Genomic DNA, 14,800 nt, shown 5'->3' on the forward strand with positions numbered 1-14,800 from the left:
TGTTCATTAGAATCCTGCTAGAAGCTTTAAATGATTTCAACAGCCTCAGTAGTGAGATGTGAATGGGGATGGTTAATAAAAAATGAATACGAATGACATATTCCTCATAATATTTGGCTCTGTGAACATCTATCATACCTCAATTACAATGATGCAATTTGAATAAGCATTTATAAGTAGCAGACAAGACAACACAGCATAATATTATCCAAGACCCTGATATTTTGAAAATAATTGTATTGAATTTTGAAATACAAAACAAAATAAGCAGGACTAAAATAAGATAGCTCAGAATGATTCTTTCGTGATCTGGATAGTGTTAGCATCAAGTATGCATAGTCCCTGAATAACTGCTAAGTGCCCACCTGCAAATAAGAGATGCCATTGCAGCAGTTGTAAAACAATACACATGGTAGACTCATGTTCATAAAAAATCAAGGCCATCTTTTAAACAAACAGCAGACATTCCAAGAGTCAACAAAATTGCTCTCCAAGGATACCACTGGAGCAGCCTATAGTTACAGCAGTTTAACATAAATCATTTGTTAATTGAAAATCCTGTGAAGACTTGCTGTGGAAAGGAAATGTAACTACATGTCACTTAAACTCCTCCTTCAAATCTAGCCCTTCTAAATTATTTAATGGTCTCCATCAGGAATATTTCAAATACTTAGCATTTGAAATGTATCTATTTATTTTCTATTCGTTCTCGTAAGTGTTCTGTATTTCTTATTTTTCTGTTTACAGCATAAATAACTTGTTCAAATAACATTTGCATGCCAAATATAAAGAAAACCTACTGTTTACATATTAAACAACAATACAGCATAGAATACTAGTAGCATTGTTGTTAGCTCCCTTCTTAAATCTAGAAACATTTTGTCTTGCAACACTGATAAAAACAGTATGCTCTTTGTGCTTCTTTGTAAAAGTGCATGACATTTTTTTTTTGCAATAGTCAACAAAAGCATCACGGAAGAAGGTACTAACTAATTTGTTTTGACTGCATAAGTCTTTCAGGCTCTCAAAGAACATAATTTTAGTCTCTTAATTCCCAAAGATTTAAATCTCCTCTTAGAGTAAAGAAAGTCATATTTAGGATCATAGTTCTTATGCCATTGCATGAATGGAATTCCTAACACTTACAACTACGTATTTTGTTGAACATTACGATCTGGAAAGTACAGTCTTGCCTCAGACTGAGATATGCATGTATAATATGTGCTTAGAAAGACTAAGAATTCCTTACATCTTTTCAGAGGTTGATTATAGAATTGTACAGTCTCAGATCTGCCCATGCCTCAAACACAGCAGGCAGCAAACACTCTTCTTTATGGACATTATCTCCCTGAAAATCTTCTGAATATAAAGAAAGCAACAGCGTCATGAGAGACCAGCACAGAGATCCCATACACGGTTCACTTTTCAAGTAGAGTAGTAGTACCAACAGCTCCCAGAGGAGCTTTCTACAGGCTCCTTTAGGTCATGGTGCTCAGACAGGTCTCAAAGAAGGTGTCGAAGAGTAAAAATGGGGCATAATTATTGTTATTACTCTTACTTATCAGCAAATCTTAGAGATCTTAATTATGTTCTGTATCACATTTCATTTAACACTACTGAAGCCACCTCTGTCTAATTTTAAAGTATTTGGAAGTCAATAAATATCTGTTAATTATTTCATAAAGTACGCATAAAAACAAGCTCAAAGAAGTAAGCATCTGTAAAAATACCTACAACTTCTTATATTCAGTCGAAGTGCTAACTAAAACCAGTATCATGAAGGAATACAGTTGCAATACGAAATACAGCAGAAGGGTCTTGCAACATTCTGCAGAACTGATAAATAGATATTTCTGTAAGTATATTTGTTTCCTCCTGGCGCAATCATTTACTCTAAGGCAGCAAGTTGAAGAGGGGAAAAGCACATATCCGTGCCCTTTTATGAAAGACAAGCGTTTTCTAAGGGCAATTACCCTGTTAGATTCCTCCTGTATTCCTTAAGTATGATGCTCTCAAGTTCTTCCTCTCTAGCTTCTTACAGATTCTCTTAAGTACACACACTGACTTCATTATCTGATTTGGGTGGTTGATTACGCTTTAATTTGGTTCCAGATCTTTTTTAACTCACTTTTGAGACAATCTTTTGCATTCTTGAGACACCGGTAACCAAACTCATGATCCTTAAAAAAGTTGCATGACTTATCTCATACACAGCATAAAAAAATTGTATTTTCCTGATTTTTACAGTAGAAATGCTGTCAAAACCAAATAATACAGTTTGCATAGCTATGAGAAAAGTATTTTCCTCCTGATTTTATAAGAAGGTGACGCAAAAGGAAATGAGAAGCAATGGTAATTACCATCTATTTTTCATGAACATGTCAGTGACTAGAAGACATTCAAGAAGAAACTCATCTTCAAAACTTCACTTTTCTACATGTTTCATACACAGAAATTGCTTCGTTCAGCTTCCCCTCTTTTGCTTGTTTAGAAAGGAAGAAATATGACTGGGTAAATAATGTTTAATACAGGCAATTCACAGAAAAAATGCAAAAACTCCTTAAGACAACCAAAAATTCCCACAACATTCATTTATTTTTACAAGACCATGATTTTTAGCCTGGTACCATAGCCAGGCTAAATTGGAATTTGGAATAATTACAGCCTACTTAAATTCTCCATCAGCAGGAAATGGCTTTCTTCCATTGTGAACAATCCAGTATTACTAGCATGTCCTGTTAAACCCTTGCAAAAAATCTGAAGTGTCTCAAAACAATTTGAAAACTTGGAATAAGACTATGTCATCATTTTGGAAATATGCCCAAATCAGAGTACAGCCTTGAAGAGCCTCAAGGCTGTGTTTGTTTCAGGGACATAATTACCATACGATTACTATCTGTTTGGTACTGAAGGGAGAAACAGTTCTCAATTCCAAAGAGGAATCACATGTAACCATGTTCCACAGAGAAGATAAAGGCTTACAAATCCATCCAGGAAATCCTTTCAACAGCCATTCCTATACCTGTTGCTTCAGAGAGGAAAAAAAGGGCTGCGAGTTGTTAGCGCTCAATTAAGTTAAAGGAACTCAGCAGTTATCTAATCAGATGTAGAGGAGAATATTCATAAAGATTGTCTTACAAATGCATTTCAATAGGTGTCATCCATTACCTTGAAAATGCAATATGTCCCAGATTAAATGCATCCATTCATTAACCTGACATGACTGCAGTGGCTAGTTCCCTGTCTGCCTCCAGATGGAATCTTTTGGATCACACAAATGCTAAATACAGCTCCAGTGTGTCCAGCTCAGACAAAAACAAACAAACAAACAAAAAGAAGTCAAAGATTACATCTCTCAATTTCAAAATTTACTACATAAAAAACTGTCCCTGTAATAAATTTGTCCTTTGAGAAGTAAGTCTCACACTTACATTCCTTGTATTTTTAGGAAACAGAAAGATTTTCAAATCTTCCATGACACAGTTTTGTGGTTAGAAATCAAAGTTTAAAGACTTCAAGACCACAGTACACACTGCTCCTTCCTAACCAAACCTCAGCTTATGACCACATGAAACTACTGACAACCCAATCAAGATTTTATTCCCTCAGGGGAAAAGAAGTACTACTTGAAAGCACCAGTCACTGCAAATGGACAGCTCTACTGCTTATCTACCTTACTCCCCAAATTAATGCAAGCATTCTATATAAAAAGCAAAATTGTAACAAGAGGAAAGTATCAAAGGGACTTGACACCAAACATACTAATTTCCTTAAAAGCACACTCTATATAAGGTGCCCCTGACATTACTACAAAACAAGCACTTTAAAATATTTGCTTAAGTACTTACAAGCATGCTGTGTAATGTGTCATGCTTTGAATCACCAATCCTAGCACAAGTGAAGGTGTACCATCATAGATAGATAAGTCAATAAATCTAAATACTGATTTGTTAAACATATATACCATGAATATCAACACAGAATTTAATCAAGACCACAAGAATCCTTTACAACAGCTACTGTAAATACTTAAGTATACAAAACAAACTCATATAAATTCAGAATAAAAAGTAACTCAAGTCAGAATTCATATGTAATACAGTATCCATGCCTCAACTCAAAAGGTTATGTTTAATTAAATATAAATAACAGAAATGCAAAGTCTTACATAAAATATTCAAAAACTAACAGTGCTGACTTAAAATATTACAAGGCAAAAAACATTTGACAGTTAATTTATATTAACAATTTTCCCCAGAAACTCCAATAACAAGAAAAAAATCCCATCAAAGACAATAACCACTAGATATTCCTTCTACATGATGATCACTTGATTAAATAAGGTACGGGCTGGGAAGTCCTGAGGCAGCCCTAACCTCAAAAGATGCTTTTCTTTTTGCAGTCACTTTTGACAAACGTGTCTATGGACAATCAATACAGGAAACAGAGAGACACAACTGAACACACAGCGGCAGAAAAAGAAACCAAAACAATACACTCCTATAATTTAAAAAAAATACATCTAAAGTTGAGCTCAAGAGACAGTGGCAAGTTACCACAGCAAAGCCACTACTACGATGTTTTTTTACTGCCATACAAAGTTCACAAGACTCCAGAGTACAGAACTTCAATTCATATAACTATTAAAGAAAAATTCCTTCAGGGTCAAAAATATAAATGCTCATGTTTGGAGAAAGACTGTCTCACAATCCATCTGGAAATAAAACAAATTATTCAATGAAGCTTTCCATTTCTCCTCTCCCAAACATGTCCCCATGCATACCAACCACAGGCTGAAGTACAAGCAAGAAAAAGGAATAACAGAGTTCTTGTAACATCAACACCTGCTTTTTGGGAGGCTCACAGGATCGTACTGTGATCACCAATCGATCAACAGGAAATCAGGACAGCACAGCTGTTTCCTTATTCCCTTCAGAGGAAAGAAAACAACTGAGCTCATGAACAGCAGTAAGGAGATGCTCTACACCCCAAAGGTCTCTGGCATCCATGCTGACACAATGTCTTCCCAGTTATAAATTAACTGTTTAGACTGAAAACCCACAAGTCTCATATTTCTGCTGTTCTGCTTATTCTCAACTAAATCTATTCTAGACTGTTTTGTAACTATTGTCTTAAGTTCAGACAAACTTAAATCATACCAGACTGTGAGTTACCTTTCTGTCTGAAACTTTTCATCGGGGTCTTTTAACTCTGGTTTCTAGTTTCTCCACTTCATCAAGACAGTTGTAGTGTTACTCAAATACCATATATATATTTGTAGGCACACACTCTTAAATACATTAATACTATAATGTTGCTAGAAATTAACACAGTCTACAAGCAAAGTGAATATTGAGAAACACAAGTTGAATTAGAAAAGAAACAGGTCTATGAAAAAAAAAAACACAACACCCTGTTTCTGCAAATTGTTTTTCTGTTTGCATTTTTGTGAAATTCACAGAACCAAAGCAAGTGTTTCACTGAACAAGACACTGCTCTTGGGAAAGAGTTAATGGAAACAAATCATACTTGGTGCTTAGAATTCATAAATCTGACATTTCTGTAAGCAATTATGTAAAAAGAAGAAAGATAAAAAACCAAGCATCTTATTAGTACAAGTTACAGCAACAATTCAGTTCTCATCTTCTAAAATGACTTGCATGTATATTAGACTGCATTTTAGAGATTTCAATATACAAAGCCTTACTATGGTACAGCCACCGCTGACAGAGGACAACAGCTACACAGCACAATAACAGTGAGACTGAAAAAAGCTGGTACCTTCTTTTTTTTTTTTTTTTGCTGATAGCTTATGAAGAATGGGCTCTCTCTGCTACTAAAAGTCTTAGCTTGTTCCATGAAACAAATCCACTGCCACTAAAAATACATACAGTTTTACCACTTAGATCTCTATGCATCTTCCTGTAACTTCTCAATTATTAAAAATATCGTTCTCCTGAACTACAGTGCTACCTAAATGAATGCTCAGCATTTATTTACTTTTTCTTACAGGACCTCATTCGTTCCAAAAATACAAAAATAACTGACAGAGTCTGCTACAACCTGGCACCAGCATGTGGTTGGAACGTAACTAAAGTAAAAATTTAGGAATGCATACAGCACTCATCACTGAAATGAAAAAGATAACCATCTCATCAGTTAGAACAGTAGTGTATCATCTGTCTATAAGACTTTTGACTTGTGTGAATTTAACAGAATTACATGACTAAAATTAACCAACAAAAGAGGTGTCAAGAGAGTCTTCTGTTGATAATTCAACAAAATAGTTCTCAAATATTTTGTTTTGTTACCACAAATAATTCTGTTAGTTCAGTAAATGCTGGGAAGACAACTGCCAATAATCTTTATTTCAAGAGACATCTATTTTATCTCAGAACTTCATTGCAAAAAGCTAAATGCACAATGCCTTCTTCTAACTGCAGAAAGTGATATCTCTGAAATAGGCCACAGTACCACAGCATAAATCTTTCTAAATGTGAATCCAGTCTATAACAAAATTGTGGTCAAATCACAAGCTACTTGCATCAATTCTCAATTGTAAAAGAAAATTCCAGTAATTTCTGTCATGAAAAGTTTTGTGTATTAATTCTATGAAATGCTAAAAGACGGAAGGCTACATTTTAGGTTTAGTTGCCAGGATTTAGTATGATTTCAAATTTACATTGTTTTATTTTAGTGTTGTACAGAATTAATTTATTTGACAACCCCGGAGAACTTTTATTCAGCCAAAGATCAAAGACACCTGTAGGAATTGATTCCCAGGCCTGGTTATTAATTTTTGTCTGAATTTAATTACTTATTGCTATAAGGCTTCAAACTTTTGATCTGCCATCAGCAGATTATTTTCTCAAAGAAAAGAAAGCTAGAACCAGAGATTTAGAAGGGTACTGCAATGAGGCTCCAAAGAAAGAACAACATATCTGTGCATAAAAAGCATACTTTTTTGAGATTTATCATTTCCAAGTACATATACAAACTTAACATACATTAACAGATAACTTTAGACTTTGCTCTTTTTTGTGCTAAACTTACTTTCTTCAAAATGAGAAGGAGGTGGGCTCACTACTAACATACTGGATCCTAAAATAGGCCCAAACTCTAAGACTAAACAATTCCTACAGTGTAGATGTAAGTACTTTTCAATACAAGAACTGTTATACAGAATAGGAGACAAACTCCCTGAGAGCAGCCCTGTGGAGAAGGATTGGGGGATCCTGGTGGACGAGAAGCTGGACATGAGCCAGTCTTGTGTGCTTGCAGCCTAACTGTGTTCCGGGCTGCATTAAAAGAGGGATGGTCAGCAGGGAGGTGATTGTCCTGCTCTACTCAGCTCTTGTGAGGCCCCATCTGCAGAACTGCATCCAGGCCTGGGACCCCCAGTACAGGAAGGAGGTGGAGCTCTTGGAATGGGTCCAGATGAGGGCCACTAAGATGATCAGAGGGCTGGAGCACCTCTCCTATGAGGAAAGGTTGAGGGAACTGGGATTGTCTAGTTTGGAGAAGAGAAGGCTCTGGGGAGATCTCATGGTGGCCTTCCAGTACTTGAAGGGAGCGTATAAACAGAAGGAGGAATGGCACGTGTTGATAGTGATAGGACAAGGGGGAATGGATTTAAACTGAGACAGGGGAGGCTTAGGTTAGATATTAGGAGGAAGTTTTTCACACAGAAGGTGGTGAGGCACTGGAACAGGTTGCCCAAGGAGGCTGTGGATGCCCCATCCCTGGAGGCATTCAAGGCCAGGCTGGATGTAGCTCTGGGCAGCCTGGTCGGTCTGGTAGTCTGCTATCTATCTTGCACATAGCAGGGGGGTTGAAACTCGATGATCACTGATGTCCTTTTCAACCCAGGCCATTCTATAATTCTATGATTCTGTTATTCTGGAGATTCATATTTGATAAAACATCTGGATGAAGTACTGTGTTTTGAGATTTTACAATGATCTAAAAGATATATAAACAAGCAGATCTGAGATGGGAGAAACTATGAAAACTGGCAGAAAATAAGCGGTCACTTCAATATGAAGTGAACCACAGCAGGAGAAACCAGCTGAGTCTATGATGTTCTCAGGAATACGGACTGAGTACACAGCACCACTACATGCAATGAAGGGGATTCCTGGTACAAATACAAGTAAGAAATTAACTTAAGGCATTCAACTATCAGAGGAAGTCTGGGATCTGACTGCAGCTGGTTTGTTAACACAAAATGAGTCATGGGTAGAGTACAGAAATGATCACAGGAGATGTGAACCCAGAATGTACAGTTTGATAATCAAGGAAATCAGTGTGCAACAGTAGCATGAGGCAGATCAAACAGTCATACAAATCTTAAAGCATCAGAATTTATCCTAAATCGTTTTCCTAATTAATAAATTTTAATAAAAGGTTGAACTCACTCTAGAATGCAGGAATATTACTGCTTAACTGCTCTTGTTCTCTTTAAGTGGGTAATCTGAAATTTTATACTTGAAGCAATTCAAGAAAAGATGTTACAGGAAAGGCAGCAATGAGCTAGACATTTAGCCAGAACTAAATAGGAATTGACAAGAAATCTCTGAGACAGCTGAAAATTTGGGTTTTTTTAGGAATAGATTTATATTTATGTAACAAGACAGAGATTTTGCATTCTACTAAATGGCACCAAAAGCTGTTTTTCCATCATTTATTTCATTCTTGATGCAAAAGAACATGGAAACTGTCATATATATATACACATAGTATATGTACTTCTCATTACTATTATTTCTCTCTGCTTTCTCTGTCCTAGTAAATAGCTTTGTTTTTTATTTTTATCTCAACCTACGTGTTCTACATCTTTTCCCCAATTCTCTTCATTGTCCCACTGGGAGAGGGGGGAGTGAGTGATTGACTGTGTGATGCTCAGTTGCCTGCCTGGCTAAACCAGACACTAGGAAGATTTGGAGAAAGAAGAACTAAACATAGAGACATGTATCAGCTGAGTATCTGTGATACACAAGCGCAGCCTGCTTGGTGTTTACTTCTTGTTTTCAACAGACATGAAAAAGAACTATGTTCATTCTAACAAATGAGACTGGCATTTATTTAATCTAAAAACAAAAACAACAAAAAAAACTCCTCAACTATGGTTGCATATTTTCTCCACCAATTTTGGCATAATTATTCTCCCTAAACTTAATCCTACTTCTACATACCCTTTCATGAAAGAACTTTGAACATACTAGAAAGAAGGTACCTAAAATATTTACATAAAATACTTATTTATATAGTTACTCTACAGTTCGGAAAAAAGACATTAAATAAATAAAATATATTAATTAATGATGAGCTTCTGGTAATATTTACATATATATGTTTCAAAAATACGTGTATTTTTAAATGAAAACAATTGTTTGCATTTGTTATCACTACCTAAAATCTGCATTTCAAATCTCAGTCATACTTCATATGCACATCCAACCACAAAGGAAAGAGCATACTTAAAAATTAGAGTTTATTCAGAGCATTATAACATTAAGGAGGAACAAATTACTTACATTATCTTCGTCCTCCGTATCATCATCATCACTGTCCTTGAACTCTGGTGGAAGTGGTGGACCAATGAATTCTTCATCATCATCATCCACAGCAGAACTTTGAACAGAAGCCTGGAGTACTGTGGAAGGACCAGTTAACTCTTCATCTGAACTGTCTTCACTTTCACTACAAGTTCTGTCTCTGTGTGTAAAAAAATTAGACAATTACTATTTTAAGAAACTGGCAATTCCTTTGGAATTTCTGATATTCAGCAGTGACATAAATTTACAAACTTTGAAATTAGCAGGAAAATGTAAATTCATTCTTATTACTGGAATGTTGGCTCACCATTATCTTGAAAGCATAAGCGCATCTTGACAAGAAAAGCGCAGTGAAGCACCAGATAGTTCAAAAAAAAAAAAGAAAAAAAAGGGACAGAACAGAATAAAGTCAGATGTAAAAGTAACAGTGCCGCATCATTAGTATGGGTTTAAACATCACTTAGAAGACAGTAGAACACAGCATTTTCAGGACGTTGATAGAGGTTGCAGCATACCTAAACACACTCAAAACAGTAACCAGAGTACAAACACAATTTTCTAGCATTGGAAAATTTCTAGAAAGAAAGCAGAACTATTTAATTCACATTCATTGAGGCTATGCAAAATAAACGGGCTCCCCCTACTGGTAATTATCAGGTAGGAGGTATCGTAACTGGCATAAGATTAAAAGTGATAAAACTTTGCTCTCTGCCTAGGCCACAGTATATCATTACCGTGTTTGGCAAGCCAGCTGTTGCTGTCTGATTCAGTAATGTAAACTGGAGGTGCTACAGACCTTTGCTTTGTACTCCAGTCTCTGACCTGGTAGTCTTGGCTGGGGAGCAGACTAAACCCCCCACGATTCAGGAGGACGCAGTCACAGACCTACTACTCCAGCTGGACTGTCACAAGTCCATGGGGCTGGATGGGATTCACCCAGAGAGCTGAGGGAACTGGCAGAGGTGATAGCTGAGCTGCTTGCCATCATCTATCAGCGCTCCTCGTTGACTCGTAAGGTCCCAGAAGACTGGAGGCTTGCCAGTGTGACTCCCATCTACAAGAAGAGTTGTAAGGAGGTCTCAGGGTACTACACACCTCTTAGCCTGACCTCGGTGCCAGGGAAGGTTATGGAACAGATTGTCTTGAGGGAGATCACACGGCATGTGCGGGACAACTGGGGGACCAGGCCTAGCCAGCATGGGCTCATGAAAAGCAGGTCCTGCTTGACCAACCTGATCTCCTTACATGTTCGAGTGACCCGTCTGGTAGACAAGGGAAAGGATGCTGATGTGGTCTACCTAGACTTTTGCAAGGCCTTTGACACTGCCTCCCACAGTACTCTCCTGTAGAAGCTGGCAGCCCGTGGCTTGGACAGGTATGCTCTTGGCTGGGTAAGGAACTGGCTGGAAGGCTGGGCCCAGAGAGTGAATGGAGCTGAATCCAGCTGGCGACCTGTAATGAGTGGTGTGCCCCAGGTCGGTGCTGGGGCCTGTGCTCTTCCATGTCTTTATTGGTAACCTGGATGAGGGCACTGAGTGCACCCTCACTAAGCATGCGGATGACACCAAGTTGGCTGAAAGCATCAATCTGCTTGGGGATAGCGAGGCCCTACAGAGGGATCTGAACAGGCTGGAGAGCTGGGCTAAAGCCCATGGGATGAGGTTCAGCAAGGCCAAATGCTGGTTGTGCACTTTGGCCACAACAACTCCAGGTAACACTGCAGGCTTGGGGCAGAACGACTGGAAGACTGTGTAGAGGAAATGGACCGGGGGAATCGATTGATGCTGGGCTGAACACGAGCCAGCAGTGAGCCCAGGTGGCCAAGAAGGCCAATGGCATCCTGGCTTGAATCAGAAACAGTGTTGCCAGCGGAGACAGGGCAGTGATTGTCCCCCTGTACTAAGCTGTGGTCAGGCCGCACTAGAGTACTGTATCCAATTTTGGGCCCCTCACTGCAAGAAAGACATTGAGGCCCTGGAGCGGGTTCAAAGAAGGGCAACACAGCTGGTGAGGGGTCTGGAGCACAGGGCTTATGAGGAACAGCTGAAGGAGCTGGGATTGTTCAGCCTGGAGGAGGCTCAGGGGAGACCTTACTGCTCTCCATAACTACCTGAAGGAGGCTGTAGTAAGCTGGGGGCCGGCCTCTTCTCTCGTGTAACTGGTGATAGAACTGGAGGGAATGGCTTCAAGCTGCACCAGGGGAGATTCAGGCTGGACGTTAGGAAATACTACTTGTCTGAAAGAGTGGTCAGGCAGTGGAATGGGCTGCCCAGGGAGGTGGTGCAGTCACCGACCATGGAGGTGTTCAAGGAATGTTTGGATGTTGTGTTGAGGGACACGGTTTAGTGAGAACTGTTGGTGATTGGTGGATGGTTGGACTGGGTGATCCTGTGGGTCTTTTCCAACCTTGGTGTTTCCGTGATTCTATAATTTTAAGAGCAGGTACATTAATTTATAAGTGAATAGACTTTAAGAGCCAAATTAAAAACAAAAAGAAGAAAAAACTAAGGAATTATTAGGGTTTGGAGTTTTTTGGCTTTTTTTTCCTTCAGTTTAGGTTATCATTTAAAAAATACAATAAAAGGAAATATGTTTAAGAACATAATAAAGCATAAAAAAAAAAAAAGAGAGAGATTCTGGACTCTGTAACTATAACAAAAAGTACACTGTGCCTGTAACAGCTGTACACCAAGTGGCTTAGAGGCTATATAGCAAATATGAGTCTTAGATACACAAGCAGAATTATACTTCAGGAAGTAATCAAAACAAAATAAAAAAAATATGTACTAGGTGCTCAGGTGTCACAGTGAAAAACAGGCTTGCATAGCTGAAAGCTTGTCTAATTTTCCAACTATATTTGCTGTCATAATAAAAGATACTAGTCTTACACAAACTTTCTTCTGCATACTTCGGAGAGACATTTAAAGATCTAGGTCACAGAATCACAGAATCACAGAATCACAGAATCACAGAATTGTAGGGGTTGGAAGGGACCTCCAGAGATCATCGAGTCCAACCCCCCTGCCAAAGCAGGTTCCCTACAGCAGGTCGCACAGGTAGGCATCCAGGCAGGTCTGGAACATCTCCAGAGAAGGAGACTCCACCACCTCCCTGGGCAGCCTGTTCCAGTGCTCCGTCACCTCACTGTAAAGAAGTTCTTGCGCACATTTGTGCAGAACTTCCTATGCTGCAGTTTCCAGCCGTTTCCCCTTGTCCTGTCTCCACTCACCACTGAAAACAGTCTGGCCTCGCCATTCTGCCCCCCACGGTCATTATATGACCGTCTAACACCAATAAAATGAGCTTATTTTACTCTATAAAAATGGGGTAATCAATATGCTTTTACCAAGACTAATCTTTGCCATCATCTGAGGAACTGATTTGGCTCCTTCAAAGGTCTTCAAATTCAGTATCCCCCAAAAATAACTATAGGAGTGTGTAAAACAGTATTGTCCTACAAGTCAATACACATTCCCAGACAGCAAATCAGTTACGTTTTCCCCAGAACCAAAACAATTTAATTAGTTTTTTAATGGAACAAAACATAAGCGTAGCTGCCAGTGAGAAGAGTATACGTAAGACTCCTTATATATACTGTTTTTCCAATCCTGAAGTCTCAGACTTTTGGATATTTCTACAGAGATTCAAGAACAATACCTCTCTTCCCTAATTGCCTACCCCTATAACTCCCTTACGTGATAAGCAGGATCAATCAATTCAAACAGTTCAGAACTTTGAGAGGCTATCTAATCATTTTTCACATTTCACATGAAATGATCAGAATTCCAGTGATGTTTTCACCACACTTCAAGCTTGCTAGACACAACCAAGTGCTAAAGCTCTGACATAATCCATTGAAACTACAAAGGCAGTCAAACATATGAACATCCCAGTGCAGCCATGCCAAAAGCCCATCAAGCTGAGTGTCATTCTTCTGACCGTTATGGGGAGTGGTACTGATAGAAATGACAAAGCAAGACAGCAGACATTATAGCTCTTCCTTCATCTTTCAGGAATAGATCCCCTCTACTAAATCTTGTAAAGAATCAGCTCCTTACCCACAGTTTAGAGACATATAAGGAATTGATTTTTGCTTTCCCTCATTACTTCCTCAATATGAGAAATACGCTGTAAGAGAAAAGATAGCTGAGTTAGAGTGCAGATGGCAACAGAGAGTGGGAGTAATGAAAAACACTGAGAGTTGCGTAAGTATGTGGGCACATCCCCTCATGGCTTTGCTTTCCTCACATCATTCACTCCAACCTCTTACAATTTGTGAAATGAAAGCATCTGTTGTATATGAAAGTATAAAGCCTAATTATTACTTTCATAATCTTTATGTATTTATGTGTAAGAACTAGAATCATAGAATCACAAGGTTGGAAATGACCTTTAAGATCATCTAGTCCAACCATCTCTTCATCACCATTGCCACCACTAGTACTGAACCATATCATGCAGCACATCATCCAGATGCCTCCTGAACACTGCCAGGGTCGGCGACTCCACCACCTCCCTGGGCAGCCATTCCAGTGCCTGACCACTCTCTGAGAGAAAAAGTTCTTCCTTATGTCTAATGTAGACCTCCTCTGATACAACTTGCGGCCATTGCCCCGTGTCCTGCTCGTTGCCTGGGAGAAGAGGCCAAATCCCTCTTCACCACAACCACTCTTCAGGAGGCTGTAGAGTGCAATGAGGTCTCCCCTGAGCCTCCTCTTCTCTAGACTGAACAATCCCAGCTCCCTCAGCTGCTCCTCATAAGACTTGTGCTCCAGACCCCTCACCAGTTTCATTGCCCTTCTCTGCACACGTTCCAGGGCCTCAATGTCTTTCCTGTAGTGAGGAGCCCAAAACTGAACACAGTACTCGAGGTGCGGCCTCACCAGTGCTGAGTAGAGGGGGATGATCACCTTCCTGCTCCTGCTGGCCACACCATTTCTAATGCAGGCCAGGATGCCCTTGGGCCTCTTGGCCACCTGGGCACACTGTCGGCTCACGCTCAGCCCAGCATCAGCCAACACCCCCAGGTCCTTCTCTTCTTCACACTCATCCAGCCACTCATCCCCAAGCCTATAACGCTGCATGGGGTTATTGTGGCCAAAGTGCAGGACCTGGCATTTGGCCTTGTTGAACCTCATCCCATTCACCTCAGCCCAGTGGTCCAGCCTGTCTAAATCCCTCTGAAGGGCCTCCCTACCCTCAGGCAGATGACACCAAGCTGGGAGGTGGTGTCGATCTGCCTG

General features: G+C 39.4%; 1 protein-coding gene across 1 annotated transcript in view; it reads right to left on the reverse strand.

The window, feature by feature from the left end:
• The window catches only part of WDR70 (WD repeat domain 70), a 146,978-nt gene that overhangs the window by 125,077 nt on the left and 7,101 nt on the right, over positions 1 to 14,800 (reverse strand). Inside the window, exon 5 of the mRNA XM_042825803.1 lies at positions 9,537 to 9,717. Within this exon, the coding sequence (XP_042681737.1) occupies positions 9,537 to 9,717 (181 nt within the window). The remainder of the gene's footprint in view (positions 1 to 9,536; positions 9,718 to 14,800) is intronic.

The sequence above is a fragment of the Centrocercus urophasianus genome, unplaced genomic scaffold (assembly GCF_019232065.1).
Source record: "Centrocercus urophasianus isolate 14NV4802_14NV808 unplaced genomic scaffold, USGS_Curo_1.0 seq_25, whole genome shotgun sequence".
In the NCBI taxonomy this organism is placed as follows: domain Eukaryota; kingdom Metazoa; phylum Chordata; class Aves; order Galliformes; family Phasianidae; genus Centrocercus; species Centrocercus urophasianus.